The 22,109-nt window shown below is 45.1% G+C and overlaps 1 protein-coding gene across 3 annotated transcripts in view; it reads left to right on the forward strand.

The window, feature by feature from the left end:
* The window catches only part of HS1BP3 (HCLS1 binding protein 3), a 79,052-nt gene that overhangs the window by 8,543 nt on the left and 48,400 nt on the right, over positions 1–22,109 (forward strand). For all 3 annotated transcript variants that reach the window (XR_016439938.1, XM_090031634.1, XM_090031630.1), the window contains exons 2-4: positions 4–169; positions 9,099–9,306; positions 13,742–13,946. Coding sequence is in view for 2 of the 3 variants with exons in the window: in XM_090031634.1 (XP_089887760.1) it covers positions 4–169; positions 9,099–9,306; positions 13,742–13,946 (579 nt within the window). In the remaining variant the exon portion in view is untranslated. The remainder of the gene's footprint in view (positions 1–3; positions 170–9,098; positions 9,307–13,741; positions 13,947–22,109) is intronic.

Genomic DNA, 22,109 nt, shown 5'->3' on the forward strand with positions numbered 1-22,109 from the left:
TAGGCAAGTCCAGAATGCTCACACAGGGATAGATCTGTCAGTGCCAAAGTACCAGGAAATCCATGGGAAGATGATGTCCGGCCATGTGGAATATCACATTGTAGCTGTCACCCGACTAGCTGCATTCAAGTCGGCAAAACACAGACCTGAAGATGTGGTTCAGTTTATGGTGAGCATTAATCACTGCAGCGTTTGGTGGCGAAAGAGTCTTCTGCCTTTTTCTTAATCAGCGTTACTTGTTCTTATACTGATTGATGTCATGATAAGTGTATATAGTTAAGCTCCCTTCAATAGGAAGTGCAGTCTGTTACTGAAACAACAGTATCTTATGTTTATAATTGTACTTTTTACCCAAGGAACTCAAAGCACTTTACAAAAGGAGATGATAAATCTGACCTGCACTGAAGGGGTGATGCACATAGATTTTGTAGTCTGTCCCTGGAATCTAATGAAAATACTTACACTCCCCAACCTGTGGTTTCTTGCATTTAGTTTCTACTTGGAGCTTTTAGTGTGTTTAATCCTATTGTCAGTCACTTTGACTTTTCACCCTTCCCAAGGTGGCCATAAAATTTAGCATTTCATTGTGCTATAAGAATGATGTTTTATTTCCTCAGATATTTTTTCTCTTCAAATCTGGTTTGATCAGATATATTAAGTTTTCAAGCTTTCGGGTGTTATTTGGGGAATTTACTGTTGTTTTTTTAATCTAGTGTCCTTTATTGTAAGCTGCTCTGAGCCTTCTTGGGCAGTGTGAAATATTATTGTTATTATTAATGTTGTTTGTTGCTTCAGTTACAATTATCATCATCATCATTATTAATAATAATATCTACAATTCATTGATAGGCAAGTGGCTTAGAGGAGGAGCATGAAAGGGGTAGAGAAGCACTTAAAATCACTTAAAGTTATTATTATTAATAATGTAATAATAATATCTTTAAGTGATTTTTAAGTGCCCTTCTCTACTCCTTTCATGTTCTTTCTCCAAGCCACATGCCTATCGGTGAATTGTAGATATTCTCTGTTCTATAGGGATGTTGTGAAGACTAATTCATTAAGTTTTGTAGAGTACTCAAACACTATGCTAAGGAGTATAGTGGAAGAGCCTGTGAGGTTAAAAAAATATCTGTACTCATATCCATTGGTCGTTGTGCAGTAAATGAAGCTTCAGGAAAACTGCATGGATGAATTTACTTTTGATCGCTTTGATCTGAACTAGCTGAGACAGTGGGCTTGTTGAATACACATGTTGAATAAACTCCTGTGCAGTTTGCGCTAGAGTTTATTGTTGTTGGGTGCAGCGTTTACACGTGTGCCCGGGACTGCAGCACATTGAGCCAGAGCAGCACAGCCCTGGCTGCCAGAGGACCTGTGGGATCAGCCTGCCAGCCTATATCTACTCCGACCCAGCTCAGTGGGCCGCAGAGGGGCTGGCTGGGGCATGAGGGTGCCACAGTGCTGGGCTAGCCAGCAGTCAGCCCCTGCACTATAGCACCCTTATGCCCTAGCCCCAGTCACCATCTAGTGTACATTGTGGCACACTAACTCCACTGTAGGATAGTACTTGACTCGGGCAGTACTATCCTACGGTGGAGTTAATTAGTTTACTGTGGCCTAAAAGCACCGTGCCAGTAGAGGGTGATGCTTCACTCTGGTGCTAATAATCAACTGTAGTAAAGCACAAATGTAGATGCCTCCAGGGTGGAGAAACCAGCAGGTAACTATCAGATTATCAGACTATCAAAATGGACAACCACTAGATGATGCAGGCAACTTTCATTCTTGACTTCTGGGTGCTTGATTTTGAAGACTTATATTGGAATCTTTACAAAATTGCTGTCCCCTGATTTTTCCATATCTGCCATTATTTCATTTTGAAGGATAAGCTCACTTCTGTGACATAAGTAATGTTTTTAAAAAATAAATAAACATTGAAAAAATGAAAATTATAGCTAAAATATAATTTTACTCTACACTGAAGGGTGCTGTTGAGAAGACTGTGCAGCAGTCGTGTGCTGAGCTAAGATTACACTATGCCCCTTACATAGAGGCTCACAGCACAAGTTTAAGATGAGAGCTAAAACCATCGGAGCAGTCTAAGGGTGTTAGGAACCCAGATGATATTCACATTCAGTAAGAAGTTAGGGTTGTTGGTTGTAGCTGTGTTGCTCTAAGGACATAGGCAGGCAAGGTTCTTTGAGTAGATGCGATATCTTTTATTAGATCAACTAAATAGGGCTGTGCGAAACGGCACTGTTCCCTTTTGCCTTGAGTTTTGAGGTTTGGACAGAACAGCATTTCGTATTGAATTTAATTTCGATTTGAAACAGTTGTTCCATTTTGTTCCGTCGAAAGTGTACACCTGTTTCGACTCTGTTTTGATGTTTCGCTAGATCAGCCAGGGATGGGGTCAGCTGGACTGACTTCCTATCCCCAGCCCTATGGTCAAAACGTTTTGACTTTCAAAATGTTTCAACTAGCCTCATTTTGTTTTGAGGCTGTTTTGACACCCTTTATTTCGTTTTAATTTTGCTGTTTCGACCTCGAAATGAGTCAGAACAATGTTGAATCAAAACGGTTGGGAAAATTTTGCACAGCCTTACTAAATAGTTGGAAAATTTGTTCTTTGCAAGCTTTCAGGCACAAACACACTTCTTCAGGCATGCTAGTAGGAACTTACACATTCAGGTTCATTGGAGAATCACAGACAAAGGCCTACATCAGTCCTACAGATTTACATGTAGATGCTTAACTTCTTGTGCAAGAGTTCCTTGTGTTTAGGATTAAACACGTGCACAGGGGCTTGCGGGATTTGAGATGAATTTTCAGCCTTCACTTAGAACTTTCTGATTTTTTTTTTTTTGGATTTTTGTGTTCTCCAGTCTAATTAAACTTATTTTGTTTGTATTCTTTTTTGTGTGTTTTCAGGACTAAAGTCCTTTGTTTTAAATTGTCTGTTGAATTATCAAAATGAATGTTAACAGTCACTGATTAGGAGGGCCTGGTCATGCAGATATGCATATACTTACCTTGAGCATGAGCAGGCTTTTTGAAGTTAATTAGCCGGAGCCTTTGATGCTGTGAATTGGCAGTACTCAACTGAAAGGAATTCAGCCATGTTGACTTAAACCGATTGAGGGTCTCATCAACTGATATTATTCACATAAGTAAAGTCAGTGTTAGTTGGCCTGAGGCCTAGAAAAATGATTGGTAATAGCAGGCAATTATTTGAACCATGCATTATACATTAATAGGATAGAAAAGATGTTCACTACTTAATCTCAAATCTAATATATAATATTAGAGAGCCAGCAGAGGGCACTCGAGCACTGCTTGAAAGTATTTTACATGACGTGATGACATGCAGGCTGTCAGATAGTATATTAGTATGCTTGAGATATAGCATTAGCACATTCTGTATGCTGTTTAGCACATTATGGTTGGTGGTTGTTGCTGGAAGCCTACACAGAGGCACAATGGCTTCATTAGTGGTAATATAGTAGGGTGTGCTTTTACTTTAAAATCAATGGTGTAATTAAACCCAAATTGAGATTTATAAATAATTTGTACATGTTTAGTTTCCAGAGGAAGATTAATGCTTTCTGGGGTGAAGAGAGTGGGATAAAATTTAACACGTCTCATTTCAGAACTCAGTTTTGACTTTGAGTATTAAGCCCGTTACTTTAATATACAAACTCATTATTTATAATTTCAGTCAATGATACATTAATCTTTTTGAAGACAATAGACTAGATTTTGCCATTCTAGAGCTATGAGGTACAACACGTATTCTTTTGAAGAGAGCTGATAAATTCTCTGCTTGTGTATGCACATGTGAGCATGTGTGCGCATGCGCGCGCGCGCACACACACACACACTCGCTCACTTTGTTTTTGGATGGACATGCTGTCCTAAATACTTCTGTGATTTGGAAAGTTATGCTGTCATAAAGTTAGAGCTATTCCAGAGCAGTCACCGGTTAAACTCAGACCCGCACAATTGTGACTTGCCACTAGAGGGCTGGCAAGTGAAGGGGTGAACAGAAGCCAGGACTTTTTTTGGTGCTCTGGGCTAAGTACAGGCATTCAAAAAGCCTGACCTTGAATTGATTCAATATTTTCAGGTTAGTCTAACCTGCATAGATTGAACCAACAAGCAAGTGAAGAAGCATTCGCTTTTGATTTCGGAAATGCAGCCACATGCCTGCAGTGGCTCAGGCTAGAAGCTGGGGGGGCTCTAGAGTGAGCCCTTCCTTCTCTTTAGCAGTGGCCCAAAGGGTGAAGGGAAGATGAGCTGAAGAGGGGGCATGGCCAGGTTGGGGTATGATAGGCTGAGTATGATTGGGGAGGGGTTTAAACACTCACCCTGGAATGCAGGGACCCCAGCTGCGGTGGGCCTGGAGGGGGATGGGGGAAGCAGCGCTTGCCAGGCTTTCTACCTGGGCGGCAGGGGGAGTGGCCAGCATCTCAGGCAAAGAGGGGACTCTAGCTGGCGTCTGCCTGGCCCTCCTGCTTACAGCTCAGCATGACCTGAGACTCCCAGAGCACCCCTCCCAGGCAGAGAGCGATCCCTCTGCACCTTCCCAGCCTCTGGGGTGGGGGGTTTGCTTGGGGCAGCCCAGGAGCAAAGGTCAGATCGAGGGAAGGGAGGGGAGTGAAACCAGCCCCAAGCCCAGGTTGGGACATGCACAGAGCAGGGCACAGAGGGATCCCACTGGTGGCAGCTCCATCCTGGATGTGAGCCCCACTGAGCAGAGGGACCCAGGCTAGGCAGGGCAGGGAAGAGGCTGGAGTGTGTCCATGCCAGCCCAAGGTAGAGCCGAGCTGAGTCAGGCACACAGCTGGGGGAGCAGCTGTTGCCTGGTGGCCCCTCCTACCTGCTAGAGTGAGGCCCTTGGTCTGACCCCCACCCCTGCCCCCACAGTGGTGCACATGGCATGGGCTTGACCCAGCAGTACTTGGAGCTGGGCATGGGTACCAAGAATCTGGGTGGCACAATGCTCAATTTTAAGTCAGGCCAGGCACTGGTCTCCTTCCTGGGTCCAAGGCAGATGGGTGCAAGGGCTCCCCAGGCAGCAAGGAGGAGCTGGCTGAGCCCGCTGCCGTCATGCAGCAGTTGCTAGATGGCCTCAGCCCTGAGTGCTACTACCTGCTGTTCCCTGGGCTGCTTACTTTTCTCCTACCCAGCGGTGGTGTAGCACAGCCCCATATACCTGATGCCCAGCATGGGGAGCTACCCCTACAGCTTCCCTGCTGCAGCTGCCTGCCGGCAAAGTTGCTGACTGCAGTTCAGTAGCACAGCGGCGCAGACAGTGTGGGTGGCACCTACCAGTATGGCCAGGGCAGGTCCTTCTGATACTGGTGGTGGTGGCAGGGAAGCTGTAGGGTTAGCACCCTGGACTGAGGCCATCCAGCATGTGCTGCATTGTGGTGGTGGGCGCAGCCATCTCTTTCTCGCCACCTAGGCAGTCCTTGTGCCCATCTAACTTGGAGCCTGTGAAGGAGCTCAGGACCTGGCCTGGCTCAACCTCCAGCATCATGCCACCCAAATTCTTGGCACCCTTGCCTAGCCTCCTGGTGCTGCTAGATCAAGCCTGCACTATCTGTGCTACTACAGGGGCTAGGGTCGGGGCCAGCCCGGACACCAGTCTCCAGCAGGTAGAAAGGGCCACCGAGCAAGAGCTGCTCCCCCAGCTGCATGCTTGGCTTGGCTCGGCTCTGCCTTGGGCTAGCGCAGATATACATTGAAGCCCTTTTCCGATCCACTCAGCCTGGGTCCCTCTGGTAGATGGGGCTGACATCCAGGATGGAGCCACTGCTGCTGCTGCGATCCCTCTGTGCTCTTCTCTGTGCATGTCCCCACCTGGGCTTGGGGCTGGTTTTGCTCCCCTCCCTTCCCCTGATCTGGCCATTGTTCCTGGGCTGCCCCAGGCAAAACCCCCACCACAGCAGCTGGGAAGGTGCAGCAGAATTGCTCCTGGCTGGGAGGGGAGCTCTGGGGTCTCAGGCCATGATGAGCCATGAGCAGGGGGAAAATCTAGGCAAACCCTGGTAGGAGAGGGGAGGCAGCAGAGTTTAATTCCCCTCTGCCTGAGCCTGGTATCCCATGCCCCTGCCCCCTCCACTCCAGCAGGGAAAAGCCTGGCAGGGCCTACTCCGCCCCACCAGGCAGACTGGACTGTCCCCAGCCAGGTTTCCCACCTCCACCCCTTTGTCAGCCAGCCCTCACTGCTCCAGTTAGAGGCAGAGGGGTGGGGACAACCTTCTCTGTTCAAGCAGACAGCCCAACTCAGCCCAGGGCTGCAAAACATTCTGGGATGCTGGGGGACTTTGATTTAACTTGAACCAGGAAGGAGTCTGGGACAGAAGTTTCATAAATCAGCTTGACCTAAATCAGTTAAGTCTGATACTACATTCAAACAGGTTTATCTTAACCTGGTTTCGGCCATTTTGAAATTGGTTTATATGCACTGAACCTCTGTTCTGTTACAGGTTTAAACCAGTTTCTGAAGACTTAAACCAGTTTATGTGTAACTTCTGTCCCTAGACCAGGGTGGGAGCGGGGCCAGCGGGGCCATGCAACTCAGAGGCAAACAGAAGGAGGTGAAGGGAGACTCAGCAATCAGAATGCTTTTTCTCTGCCTAAATCTGTGCTGGTTAAAGGTGCCCTAGAAAATGAAGTCCTGAATTTAGCTGCACGGTAGGTATAACATAGGCTGAAACAGGCATCCTCCACCCATGTGCCTCAGCTGCAGCCTGGAGGAAATGAAAGGGGTCTCCATGCCATCATCCCATCTTTGATGTGGTTCACGTGGTGACAGGACCCAAACAGGCAAGAAATGGATTGTCTAGCTCATGGTCTGATCTGTCAGCTGAGTTCTGGCCCCAGTTCTGCTGCTAGTGTGCTGTTGTTGACTTGACACATGCCAGATCAACACTCGGGATCTCAATATTGTGGTGTTAGACGGGAGGGCGTGATACAAAATTATATACACACACAGAGCACTCTGTGGGTTCAGACACACATGCACGCACACAAACGTGCACTTCCGTGGCTGTGTGTTAACACTAGGGGGCCTTTGAGGTAACTTGGGCTTGGAATCACCTGGTGCTGGGGTGGAAGCGAGGGAAAAAGCCGGGGTTTTGGAGGTGGCAAAGAGGGAGCTGAGATGACAAACAGACAAGACAAACAGACCAAAGGTCAGAGGGGCAGAGAGCAGAGATTGGAGCAGGGCCCAGAGGTCAGTAAGACAAAACCCAACTCAGGGTGCCAAACTAACAGTTTTATTAAACAGGAAATGCTACACAACCCCACAAAGTTATTGGTTCCCACATGCACACACAAACACTGATACACGCACACACCCACATAATGGTAGCAGGAGAGCAAAGGCTTAATGGAGGGATTTGAGGTCCAGGTATGTAGAGACAAAGTTCAGGTCCTTTGCTTGGGGGAAGAAGGTGAGTGATAGCTACCTATCCCAGGCTGAGAGTTGATCCTTGATGGCCAATCAGGGTCTTCTTCTGTTGCTCAGAGGGGGAGTTGCTGCCAGGGCCTCTTGGGTAGGTGGTGTGGTGTGGTGCTGGTCCAGATGGAGAGGGCTTCCCAAGGAGGTCACACTCTACCACCCCTTTTATAGGGGTGAGCTACCTGTGTCTCCTGTGGGAGAGACATGTCCAGGCAAGGACAGTCCTGCTCAGATGCCTACGTGCAGATCCAGGTATCCTCATTGTCTGGTAGGACACAATGGTGGGGTTGCTGGTGTCTGTAGGGTGTTTGTCTTTCCAGTGCTGTGTTTCTGTTCTGTTCCTGGGTGAGTCAATGCAAGGCAATTGTCTGGTTGTTGAGTTGATCATTCAGTAGAGGCCTGCTACCAGTGTACCTCAAGCACCCTCATTCATTCCCATTCATTCAGGAATCAATTTACATGAAACTGATTAAACATGAGTCACAGTTATAACACAGGTTATACCCAGGCAGAGGACACAAGATGGAGACTTGACATACAAAATGGAAACTTGACATTACTTGACATTACTTTACAGACATAAGCCTAAAACATATAAATTCAATATAAAACAGTAAAAATCAATACAAACATAATAGAACACTCTTTACAATATAAAAGGGGCTTGTTACTATAAGGGAGTGTAAGAACTTAGCTTACCTAGTACTACTTGTAATCACTTATAAGGGATAGAAAGGGCAGAGAGTAAGTCAGAAATGGTTGGGGAAGGGGAGGGAATGCATTTTTAAGTTTAAAAAAAAGAGAAAAACCTGGGGGCGGGGGTTGCTACACTGTGTGGTGTTGGGAAACCTCTCTGCCTGTTACCCAATGTGAGCGCTGATTTTGAACTTCCTGTGCAATGTGCTTTGAAATGCATGGATGCCAGGTTCCACATAAGAGCCAAGCATGGATTTTGTAGGTACTTACTGTCTGTCTGGACTATCCTTGCTGTCTGGGCAGTACCTTCCTCACACCTGTTTGTGTCTCCCCTTCTAGCTACAGTGAACTGGTTGCATTTAAATACCCTTGGCAAGGTGTTGCTTGAGGCACCCCTTGAGGAACTTGAGACACCTCTTGGTAAATGCCAGCTCTTAGTTTTCACTAATTTTTCATACTATAAAAAAATAATAGAGAACTTCTTCTGTTGCAAGGGACTCAAAGACCCTCAACAGGGTAGAATGGTTTTAACATTATGGATTCTTCTTTGAAATCTCTGGGATTATCTTGTGAAGCAGTTTATAAATTTAACAGTTAACCATGGCTCCAAAGGTCCTGAATTTCATGGCTGGTCATGCCCTCCAACTTCTTCTGCCCCACTGATAGCCCAGCAGACCAGATAGAGCAGCTCTGCAGGCTGGATGTTTGACACCCCTGAGTTAGGGACATCATTAGCAGTTATGCTGTGTGTGGTCAACTGGAAAGACACTGACCTGACAGAAGAACAGTTGTAAAGCTTTTTGGTATTGTATGCTATGCACTGATTTCTGGGGTAAATGCCTCTGGGATAACCCTCCCTCCCGTGCTGTGAATTTGCTCTCTATCCTTTGCTCTTGCTCCAGACTAATCCAACCTGCTCATTTCATTACAGGTCTCTAAGAAGTACAGCGAGATTGAGGAGTTTTACCAAAAGCTGGCTGCACACTATCCACACACTTCTCTGCCACAGTTACCGAGAAAAGTTCTGTTTGTTGGAGAATTGGATATCCGAGAGCGAAGAACAGCATTCAACGACATCATGAAATTCATTGCTAAAGAGGTGGATCTTGCCACGAGCCCTGAGTTATTGGAATTTTTAGGTAACTCTTGCACTCAGAAGTTAAAGAGTTGTCAAATTTAAGGCTACATGTTACATCACAGTAAGACATCCCAGTCACAGACTGTTTTTGTTTGGTGCACAGAGTGGATGATGCTGTCTTTGTAGGGTTCTGTGCAGCATTTGGTTTGCTCATTGTTTTATTTCTTTAAAGAACGGGATTATAGTGACTGAGTTAGACACCACTAGGAATAATGCTGTGTGATTAGCTGGAAAGACAGTTATTAAGCTTTTGGGTACTATATGACTTCTTGACTGGGCCATGCAGGCAAATGAATGAAAGGTGCAGGGATAGATTTGAGTGGTAAGCTACTACTTCATTAATTTAAACCTAGGGAGCGGTGCTGTGCACATCCTGTCCCTACACAACTCTGTCACATACCAACCATAGAACTAGTTCTGGTGTGGAGTTATAAGACTCTAATTCATTAGATCAGTAGTGCAGGACAGATTCTCCTTAGCCCAGGCCTGAGACTTAGCTTGCCTTTATGTGATTACCTGGCAGACTATGCAGGCTTTACCTAGGCAGGGTGCTGCCTGAGAATTGTGTCAAACTGAGGAGTCTTACCTTTCCTAATATTAAGCTTCCCAGTCCTGTGGCTTTCACCCTGATTGTGTCTACATGGCACGGTGATGAGTGGAAACCACTCCCTCCATCTTAACTGTTTGGCCCGAAGGGAAAAATGCCTGATCCCCAAAGTAATTGATTGGACCCAGAGAATCATGAAAACACAGTCCCTCCCCTCCAGCTATGGAGAAGAGGGAAGGAAACGCAACAGGAGCAGGAGGCTTGAAAATCCTTTTTAAATAGTTCTATTTGAATAGCAGGGTGAGGGTTGATGTTAGAGCTAGTTGAGCAGCCTGATTTACCCTGGAAGACAAAAGGGAGAAGGCCAAGCCTTTATCTCGCCAAGCACAAGTTCTTATTTCCCCATCTCCTCATTCTTTTACATCATATTCCTGCTGTTTGGCTGCTGTTCTCCTCCCCTTCATGTAGCAGTGCAGAAAGACTTGCACACTTTTCAAATAACTCTGAATGCAAAGCCACCTTAAGTTGATTCTTTTTCATGTCTTTGTAGCATTCTACAGCATGGAGTAAATTCAAAACCCAGCTTCCTTTCATTTCCATTGCAGCTGCGTGCACACAGCAGTTCTGCAAGTAAATCAAAACCCAAAGGCTCAAGTCAGGCAGAAATTGAAGATCACACAGTTAATAACCCTGTGGAAAGTTTGATTTAAATGACTGGCCCAGGATCACACAGGAATTCTGCGATGGTGAGAGGGATAGAATCCAGTGCCCAAAGGCAACGTTCCACTGCATTATCCAGGAGACTCTCTTTGTTTTTCCTGTGATCCTTTAACTCATTCACTGTTCTCCTTCCAGCATCTGCAACACATGGGGAATTGACTCTCTCTAGGCAACAGTTGCCTTTTCTGCACACCCCAATTCATATCCTGAGCAGATCCATGCAGTACACCGAATGAGGCAGGTGCCTTTGAGGAAGAAAATAGCATGTGATTATATAATTAAAGGCTTCCAGATCCAAGTGTGCAAGAAGGGTGAATTAAGGTGAACAGGCAACTTTAATGCTGGAATTTCCCCACTGTGGAATGCTTGCTTTTGCAGACTTTGTGGACATGTTACTGTGTGTGCCTGTGTACATGCCTGTGATTGTCTAGGTTTTTGTAATAAACTGAACAAATACCACCAAAATTTCTGTCATGCAGGACCTCTGAGGGCCATCAGCAAGTCAGAACCTTTAGGTCCCTCTCATAGATTTCTGCTACTTGTGCTAATGGACTCATTGAAAGCAGCAGCAGACTGTCATCCTCTACCAGGACTGGTGCTAGAAAGGGGTGAGATACTTTGCCAGAGGCTTTCAGTGATATCTGCTGCCAGCAGAGGAATAGTTGAGACTCAGGAATATTGGGGTCCATTGTGGGAGTGTGTTGTGCTGGGCCTGGTCTCCCCATTTCAGTCTTGTTCCCCCCCTTCCCCCACCAAGCCAGCCTCAGTCTACACTTCTCAAGAATCTTATCCCAGCTTATATCCGTGTTCAGATGCTTATAGTCCACCACCAGCACTGGGTTCTCAGCTGTTTTGTACTTGCTCCTCTTGTTCTCTTGGTTTCTCCTCTAGTAGATCTCCTATCTATCCTCAGTCTCCAGTTACTCCCATGCTCCCCACCTTCACTGGCTCCCATCCTTCATCTCATCATTCCCTGTCTCTCTAATCCAGTCTCAGTGACTTCTCTGTACCTGGTTTTATCCATGTAACCTTCACCAGTCAGTACTGGTATCTGTTCTTGTCTCCTCATCCCACCTCAGGTGCTCTCCACCCTCAAGGTAATTTCCAGGTCCTCCCTCTGCTCTTTTTCCTCTCTGGGCACCATGCTTAGTCTTCTTGCCTAACTCCTAGTTCTAGTCCTAGTTTTTCTACCCCCCCCACTTCCATCTCTCAGTTCCAGTTTTGACATGCTCCCAGGCTCCCTGCCTCATTCTGTCCTCACCCCTCCAGTTTAGTTCCAGTTCTCTCTACATCTAATTCAGATGGCTTCCTCTTCCGTGCTGTCTGTCACCCTTGAGCAGGCGGAATGTGGTATTGAGAATACAAGGAGACAGACTGGCTGCTCTGAGTTCTTGCACTTGGGCCTCACTAACTTGGAACAGCTGAGAATTGCATTTGCAGAGCAGGTGCTGCATCCCAGAACTAAGAAGGATTCTCAATGCGGATAGCGTCTTCAAGAAATTAAGTTGCAAAGTTCTGGGGACATTCCACTGAGCGAGTATGAAACAAAATTGTTCAAAAGCTTATAATATGGCCAAGCATGGGTGACATTTTCATGGGGAAGTCAAACAAGGACCACTATCCTTCCAAATTTGAAGTACATGCTCCAAAGCTAGTGAATGTCGAGTAAGATTCACTAAGGTTTTTTTTTTTTTCTTTTTTTTTTTAATATGAGCAAACCAACCTATTTCTCCCTAACATTTTTTTCTCCTCTGCAATATATATAGAGAGGAAGAGAGAGAGCAAGTGAGCATGCATGCTGGAAGCAGTCACTGGCATAAAAAATTGCAGGCTCAATAATTAAAGTTTGCCAAAATTATAAGCAACTGAAAATAAGGTCTTATAATGCATAGGAAATATTTGGCAACCTTAATAATAAGTGGTTCCACTGGCATGCATGTTGTCACATTATACTAAGTTAGTGGATCAAACCCTGAATACTTCAGGCCTTTTTAAGTCATTGGGTTTTGATTTGTTCTGTTCATACTGCCTGTATCTCAGGTACTAAGGAGTCTGAGACCCCAAACTTGTTATGCCCCCATACTAAACTTTAAAACTGAGTTCAGAGGTAGTTAGCAATGTTAGTCTGAAGTCAGGCAGAAGGTGGGGCAGGGTGACACCTTAGAGATTTGCCATTTAGTGATTTTGTTGTTGCCTACAAAAGTTCTTATGCCTTTCTGGACTAGTTAGTCTCTAAGGTGTCACCCTTTCCTACCTTCTGCCTTTTAAACTGAATGTAATAAATGTAATGGGAAGACTTGGTCAAAGCAGTTATATATTTTATGTTGAGGCTTTGTTGTTCATATTGATGTTTCTTGCCTGTACAATGGACTTACACATTCTTTTGAAGTATTTTAGATCAGTATATATGGGAACATCAATTTCCATTGAGTCCAAGGTTACTAACTCCATTAAAAAGGTCACACCTTCAAACCTACAGCATTTGGTAGATGGTAGGGATTGATGTTCCAGTCCAAATTGTAGGATGCGATTCACTGAAACTGTTATTTGTATTCATTCTCCAAGTGTAACTACTGGAAATAGAGATTGAGGTAGTTAGCCATGTTAGTCTGAAGTCAAGCAGAAGGCAAGGCAGTGTGATACCAGGCTTAGAGACTAACTCACTCAGAAATGCATAAGCTTTTGTAGGTGACAGGAATTGCTTGTGGGCTTAGAGGTGGTATGCAGGGGCGATGTGTAGGGGTGCACAGGAGTGCATGTGCACCCCCTGAGAGCACTGGTGTACCCCCTGTCAAGTTGCGCTCCCAGTGTAGCTGGTAGGCCGGGGGGCAGGCGGGAGCACCGGTGCCCCACCTGCGAGCGCTGGCTGCTGGGCGGGGTTGCTAGCAAAAGCCAGTGGGATCAGCCGCCAGGGGACCCCCCCCCCCACCCCGTGGTTGCTGACTGGTGTTGCGGGTGGGGGGCACATGCCCACCCCCCGACTCAAGAGGCACCAGACACTCGTGGTGGTGTGAATTTCTCCATTTCCTTGTTTACTAGAGTCTACTACGCTGTAGCTTACAAAAGGTGCCCTCAAATGTGCCATCCTGCCCTGCTAGAAATACATGCAAAATATCATGTTAGGTTAATTTGGCATGCTGATTTCTTCATGCAGTATTGTTGTTTACAGGAACAAAATTTACTGGAGTCATTGACCTTAAGGGTAAAAATGTTCCTGATGACAGGGAAGAGGAGGAGGAACATGAAGTGTTAGATTTCTTCAAAGAGAGGACATCTGAAACAGTCTCTCAGATGCCAGTGGTAACAGGTCAAGGAGCCAAAAAGGAAGAGGAAGAGGAAGAGGAGGAAGATGTAGATCCTCTTGGTATAATCAGGTATGGCTGTCATTCTCTATACACTCCTGTGTGGAGTCCTTTCATAGCATCTGATGAAGTGAACTCAAGTTCACAAAACCGTGTGCTCTCTATATATATGTTATTTAGTTAGTCTCTGAGGTAAATATCTACCATGCCTTCATCCTTTTCTGTTATGCCCTTTGTATGTACAGTATATGGAACTGATTCTGATTAAATTTACACTAACTAATGAAGATAGAATTGCAACATCATCAAACCAAAGTGACAACATTTGTTTTATGGATCCATGTGTAGGCTTTTCCTTTCTTCAGCCAGTATCTGAAGAGCCCATGTATAACCCTGAGATATCAGAAATTGGAACCTGAGACCCAGAATAATCAAGACCTGCCTAAGTAGGCATCTCGGTTTATTTATATAGTTAATCATTCTAAGACCGTTATTTTTCCTTACTTATATCTAAAATCTCCTGCTAATTCCCAGTGCCGTTTCTGCATTGCTGCAGAAGCAAAGTTAGCTTAATGTCTCTCTTTAGCTAGGGTGGTCAGTACTTACTAACAATTTTGAGGTGCCTGAATTTATCCAAACCTAAGGTACTTTGAAGGGACTTGATTTTTAGAAGGTGCTGAGCCTCTTGCCCTTTGAAAATCAAGTATGTTTAGCACATTGTGAGTTAGACATCCAGAGTCACCAGCTTGTTCTGAAGATGTTGGTCTAGGGCAATGGGCACCGACCTTCTTGGTAGGAGTGTCACAGATTAGCTCAGGTATCCAGCTTGTAGCCGCATTGGTCTAGAGGTAAAGGCGATCAGGACTTGTAGTAGAGATGATATCTTTTATTAGACCAACACGATTTTTGCAAAGAAAAATTCTTTAATTGCAAGCTTTCAGGCATAAACACTTTTCATGAGTCATTGAAGAAAAGATTGTAAAAGTTTTCCTGGGTAGAAATGAAACAGATTAGCTCTGCACCCTCCTCAAGTGCCATTCTAATCTCCTTCTGCCTGATCTCCTGCTCTCCTTTTGGCTTCCTGTTCCCTTCCTGATCTGTTGCGTGCCTCTTGCCACACACAGAGGCTGCTCATGCCACTTGTAGCATTTGTGTCCCACATTGGCCACCCCTGGTTTAGGGCTTTCATACTATTTTAAATTAGTTTCTCCTTAGGAATTGCCTGTGAGCTTGGAGATGGTGTGAATCTCCCCTTTTCTTTACTCTAGTAGAGTCTAAAAGTAATTTAACCTAAGATCACTAACAAGGCTGAGACTCCCACAATGAAATCAGGCCAGTCAGAAACTATTAGAGCTGGAAGCATAGTTTAGATCTTGCTGCAACTGTTATAACAAAATGTCATTGCTAACTTCCAGATGCCATCCTTTTTACTTAATGTATTTCATCCCTTGCTTGCCATCAAGAAATTTTAAACAGTATTCTTTTAGCAAAGAACATGTGCAATTACTCAGTATAAGAATTATTTCTTTGTTTGGGGGGTTTTTTGTATTTGTTTTAGGAAGGTTTTAAAAAATGTTAAATAACTTGATAATGAAAAGCTAGATAAAACTGTGCTTCCCACAAAATAATCCTTAGCTATTAAGCTTACAAAACTCACTGCCCTTTTTTGGATAGGAAAATGATCTATTGAGTTAGAAAACGTATTGTTGGTTTTCCCATTTATAACAAATATAAGTGGCAAAGAATGCCCAGGGCCAAGACAAATAAGAAGTTTGCTTTTCTGCCCTGCATAGTTTGACTTGTGTCTCGATCTTTTGGTCTGTTTAGCGTATCCGAGGATGAAAAGATCTGGGGCTTAATCCTCATTTACCTACACTTTATCCAAGCTAAATAGTTGTTGAAGTCAGTGGAGCTTTGCTTAAATAAAATCAAATATGAGCTTGGTTAGAGTTCCCTAGATACAGGAGAAATCTCTGCATCATTGGTTGCATTCCGTACAATCAAACATTTTTCACTACAGCATCAGGATTGGGCTCACAGAAAATGAATCTGATTATTTTTCTTATGAAGGTTGTGCACAAAACACATTAAAGGTGTGACAAAACCCAAAAGCTTAAAGTTGGAATTAATGGTTTGAATCTGGGCTTACGCTCATATTGATATAGCTCAGTCAGCCTCATTACAAGATAGTCCTGATTTAAAGCAAGGCAGCTGATGCTAGAGTCAAGCATTATGCCTTGAACAGGTCCTTTTGTGGTGACATGACTGCTGTTATGTTATGTATAGATTCATAGATTGTAAGGCCAGAAGGGACCTTGGAAGATCATCGGGTCCAGCCCCCTGCGCCAGTCAGGAAAAATGACAGGTGGGGTCAGGTGACCCCAGCAAAGTGACCGTCCAGTCTTCTCTTGAAGATTTCCAGGGTAGGTGATTGCACCACCTCTGAAGGAAGCTTATTCCACAGTCTGGACACTGTAACTGTGAAGAAGTTTTTCCTAGTGTGGAGCCTGAAACAGTCTTCTAGGAGTTTGTGGCCATTACTCCTGGTTTTCCCCAGGGGGGCCCTGGTGAACAGTTGTTCACTGAGACCCTGATGTACTCCCCTGATGTAGCAATAAACTGATACCAAATCCCCTTTCATCCTTCTCTTTTTCAGCCTGAAGAGTCCCAAGTCCCTCACCCTGTCCTCGTATTGCTTGCTGTGCAAGCCTCTAAAAATGTGGGTGGCCCCAGTGGTATCTTTATTTATAAAAACATAAAGAGGTGCTGATTTCTAGCTTCAGGCCCCCTGCCAAAAGTTTCTCAATACACACCATAATATTCTTTATCATTAAGGAATATGCAGAAACCACAAAGTGAATCTCTCTAACCCAGCAAGCAGTAGAACAATTCTACATGTTGATAACGCGTAGGTACACTTTACATCCCTCATTGTAGGGTCTTCTGTAAATGTGCCATGCAAAAAACAGAGTAATATGAAGACAGACTTCTTGGCCAGCTCTAGAGGTTTTTGCCTCTTACTGTGGTATATTATCTGTCCGAGTGAATTTCAAGATCCCCCTGGATCTAGAGTAGCTATTTTATAAGATAGCTTTTCAAGATGGATTTTTCTAGATGACACTGATTTTCTCCCGTAGAGCAAATCATATTAATTACTGCTTGCTTGTGTAGAGCAGAGCCACAAATGCAGTTTGCCTGATAGTAGCAGCATGTCAGTGAGCTGGTACTACGTTGCTCCCAAGTGGCTGTGGCTTTTATAGGAAGTGTATCTGAATACGTGGTATGGAAATGTAGGAGAAATGTCGGTGGCAAACAGCTGTTGCTTTTACCAGGTGTTACTGCAACTGCGTACCAGCTATCATTAATTCTACATCAATATACCTGATATTCTGGACTTCTCTGCATTGCCTAAACGCTGACTTTGGGAGTGCTGTCAAGAAACATGTCCCATCAGTTTCAGTCCCAGAAACGAGACAACATAGCCACCTTAGAGAGGCCCCACGCTCTTAGTTCCTTGGCAGTGCTTATTGGAAATAGGGATTGCTCTAAAGCAGCGTTGGTGCTTCATTCCCAGGTTTCGGAGCACATGGAAAGGGAGTGAGTGGGCAGAGCAGGCTTCTTAGCAGCACTCTGGAGCTCAGTATGAAAACAGTGTAGACAAGACCAAAGAGTCTTGTCATTAACCTGGGCAACTCAGAATAACTGGAAGATGTTAAACTGTGTGTGGGGACAGCAGGGAGACATACACTTGCACAGGCACAACGTATAAAGTTAGAATGGGAGAGCAAACAGTGCCAAGAATGACTGGTGAGGATGAAAGCTGGTAAGGACTGAAGGGCAGGGGCTGCTGAATAAGAAGGAACATGGACTGTAGGAAAATGCTGAAGTGGAAACTTTGCTAGTGCTGAGCACTAAGCATTGGAAGCCAGACAATTGCAGTGCCATATGAAAAGGGTGATAAAAGGAACAATAATCCTGGCCAGCTTTTTCAATCAATGAAAAACCTTTGAAAAATATGTAAAGTCAGCACTGAAACCATGTTATCCCTTCAGAGTGGCATGCGTGTCTGTGGCGCTTGCAGCAGCAAAGCTGACCTAATTGAATTGCACATCTGACAGACTGCTTTTCTCTGTGTCCAGTTGAAAATGCCCTGCTAGCACCAGCCTCCATATGTCATCGGCATACGTCATTTGGCAGCGCTTTGACTTTGGGGCTGGAAGGCTGTGGGACTTGGGCTCATACCCAGTGCTGATACAGCAATACGGTATCATAGGATGTTGCTACTAAATGTGCTGCCTTTTGAATTAAACTTTAAACAAAGGTTCCTCTCCTTTGTCCCTAGGGACTACTCAGGTGGAAGATAATTGCTTAGTGACTGAGATCTGAGAGAGGATAATCCCAGCAGTGCTAATTCCCCTCTCTTATATTCAAGGCTATTTATCAGCTATTCCAGAATGCATGTGGAATGACTCTGTGCCTGTGTTGTATAACATCGTTTGGGTTGGGGGTTTTTTTGCACCAGGTGAGCATGCAAAGATGTTATCAAGGTGTGATATAAACCTGAGTGTAGTTGTTTTCTGTGGGACTTTTAGTCCCAAGGCATGTGTGTGTGCTTGTACAGAGCCTTACACTGTGGGGTCTCAGTCCATGACTGGGCCTCTTAGGTGCCAGAGAAATATAAGTATTCATTCTTAATGGCATCTAGGTTTTATCTATCCAAAGCGGGGAATTGAAACCCGGTGGTCACACAGTGAAGTAGTGCCTCCTGATATCTAATCTGAATTCACCCTCTACCAGCTTGTGACCGTTATTTCTAGTCACTCCTGGTAGTGCTCGAAGAAACAGGGACTCCCCCAGTGCCTGCTGGTCCCCTCTGACTAGTTTGTAACAGGCCACTAGATCCCCCCTCAGCCTTCTCTTGTGGAGGCTGAACAGGTTCAGGTCCCGTAGCTTTTTTGTAGGGCCTGCCTTGCTGCCCCCTGATCATGCGGGTGGCCCTTCTCTGGACCCGCTCCATGTTGTCCACATCCCTCCTGAAGTGTGGCGCCCAGAACTGGACGCAGTACTCCAGCTGTGGCCTGACCAGTGCTGCATGGAGGGGGAGGATCACCTCCTTGGACCTGCTCGAGATGCATCTGTGGATGCAGGACAAGGTGCGGTTGGCCTTCCTGACTGCATCCCCACACTGCCGGCCCATGTTCATCTTGGAGTCAGTGATGACTCCAAGATCCTTTTCTGCCTCTGCACTGACGAGAAGGGAGTTCCTCAGCCTGTAGGTATGCTGCTGGTTCTTCCTCCCCAGGTGCAGCACCTTGCACTTATCAGTGTTGAATCCCATCCTGTTCTCATCCGCCCACCCTTGTAACCTGTCTAGGTCCAGTTGTAGTCTGTTGCTTCCTTCTAGCGTGCCCATATCCCCCCACATCTTAGTGTCATCAGCAAATTTGAACAGGGTGCTATTTAGCCCCTTGTCCAAGTCGCTGATGAAGATGTTGAACAGTGCAGGCCTGAGGTCCGAGCCCTGGGGGACCCCACTGCCCACATCTCTCCAGGTCGAAAATGACCCATCCACCACCACTCTCTGGGTCCGGCCCTCCAGCCAGTTGGCGACCCGTTTAACTGTGTGGGTGATGACACCACAGTCCCACAGTTTGTTAATGAGAACGCGGTGAGAGACAGTGTCAAAGGCCTTCTGAATGTCCAGAAAGACTATGTCCACTGCTACCCCTGCATCTAAGGATTTGGTGACCTGGTCGTAGAAGGCCCCAGGTTGGTCTGACAGGACCTGCCTCTAATGAACCCGTGTTGGTTGCCCCTAAGCATGACCTCCCCTGCTGGGCTCTCGTGGATATGTGCCAGAATAATTTTCTCAAAAAGCTTGCCCAGGATTGAGGTAAGACTAACTGGCCTATAGTTTCCCGGGTCTTCCTTCCTCCCTTTTTTGAAGATGGGAACCACATTGGCCTTCTTCCAGTCCTCTGGCACCACACCAGAGCACCACGAGTACTCATACAGCCATGCCAGGGGTCCCGCAATGATTGCAGCTAATTCCCTCAGCACTTGGGGGTGGAGATCATCTGGACCAGCTGATATAAATATGTCCAGTCCCTCCAGAAGTTCCCTGACTAGATCCTCCCTGACCCTTGGCCTGGGTGTACCTCCCCTGGGGCCTGAGGGGGGCCCGGGGGGGGCGGGGGCTGCAATGATGAGCATTATCCAGAATGAAGCTCCTAAGAGATGACTGTCTCCTTCTCACTGTATACATGGTTTCATGAGTTATTTTCCTGGTGCATTATTACTTGTCATGCAACAGGTTATTGCTGTCCAGAATTTGAAGGTCCATTGTGAGAAGGCACAAACCCAAGGGGTTGGTTTTTTAAGATGTGCCCACGTGCCCATCTGGCAGAGACTGCAGTGTGCGCATATTGTAAGGGTATGTTTTTTTTGCTTTGTTTTATTTGCATTTTCAGTGTAAATAATTATTCACACCTGCAGATTGCAATGTGATGTCATTTGCAACAGTTCCTTTCGATGCTTAAGGGTTTTCTTTCTTTCTTTCTCTCTGTGATTTGAGTCCTCTGAAAGCTCACTTGCCTAATCTTGATTCCTTTTCAGAGGGAGCCTAGATATTATTTTGCCCCACAATGAGGTAATGAGCAGCTCCTTCTTGATTAGGTGCACTGAATTTTCTCATTCTTTTTTTCAATAAATAAAAATGTATATTTTCCCCATTTGAAATGTGTGTAACAGTGGCATCTGCCATGGCTGTTTGTAGAGATAAGGGATGATAATGTAACAATTATATGCAGACTTATTAGCATATGGTTAGGCCCAACTTCAGTATTTCCTGCCAACCCCGACCCTGCAGAACCAACTGCACAAAACTGTACCATTTTAATATATTTCCCTATGTTTTAAATGGCATCATGCCCTCATTGCAGCTTGCATTAGATTTTTCTCATAAGCTTCTCAGTTCTATACAGTGTTTTGCTTTCTTCAAGGCTGGGTCCAACTGTAACTGGAATTACTCTTGTAGTGCCCTTGTTCTGTCTTAAAGCACAGCTAATTCTAAAAGTTAGTACGGTATAGACAGTAATGGAGGAATTGCAACTGGAAAAGGATTGGAGAAAGAGGGAAAAGAATCTGCTTGAGGTCAAAGCAGGAGAAAATTAAGAGTTCTTACAGTAAGATCCTGCTGTGGCGGGAATCGTACTCATGCAGGGAATAGTAAGCTTCTGTCCTGTTTGTCAGTGTTATCTAAATGGTTTACATGAATGTCATGTTAAAGAGTTTCACAATGAAATTTCTCACTAAACCTCTGAAAGGAAAACAGATGGGGGAGAGCCATGAGTTTGACAAGCTGAATTATCTGCAGCTAGAACATCTCAGGCGAGGCTGACAGGTCCCTGAAAATATCCAAATTCTATGGGGAAAAGGATCTGTCATGTCAGCTGCTCAAGACTTGGGTTATTTGGACTGAAGTGAAATTCCTTCAGCCCTCTTACATCCTTGAGCTGGGTTTTCTTCATGTACAGAAGCAGGCAATAGACAGTTTTGGAAATGTTTATCTTTCTTTTCTGGTGCCTGGGGGAAAATAGCTTTACAAGGATTTTTGGAGGGACGAAGTTAGCCATGGCTAGCTTTGAATTTTAAGAGAAATTAATAAATGGGAATATGGTACATTACCTGTTGGTTTGCAATAATAGGCTTTTTAGTACTTTTTGTAAAGATACTACTATTGTAACAGCTACAGAGCAAACCATGAATTAGACTGTTGCTCTGTGGGGTCAGGCCAACTCTCAGGATCTCAGTATTGCACTGTTAGATAAGAGGGTGTGACACAGTTGCACACATACAAACACACAAATCATTTAGGTGCATACACTCACACACTACCAGCTCAGGCACATATACATCCAAACCAGCCTAGGCACATGCATACCTCTCACCAATTCAAGCACATACACTATACACCCCAAAGGTTAGACACAGATCACTAATTTGTATATCATGCACACAATGACACACACACACACACACACACACACACACACACTCACTAGTTCACACACATACAACCCACCTACACATACACACAGGTAAGTTCCTAACGTGGATGGTATAGTGTGTGTGTGTGTGTGTGTGTGTGTGTGTGTGTGTGTGTGTGTGTGTGTGTGTGTGTGTGTGTGTGTGTGTGTGTGCGCTTGGGGTACCTGGGTTACTTGGGGGAAGGTT

Source organism: Crocodylus siamensis, chromosome 1, assembly GCF_052110815.1.
Source record: "Crocodylus siamensis isolate JL-2025a chromosome 1, ASM5211081v1, whole genome shotgun sequence".
Taxonomy (NCBI): Eukaryota; Metazoa; Chordata; order Crocodylia; family Crocodylidae; genus Crocodylus; species Crocodylus siamensis.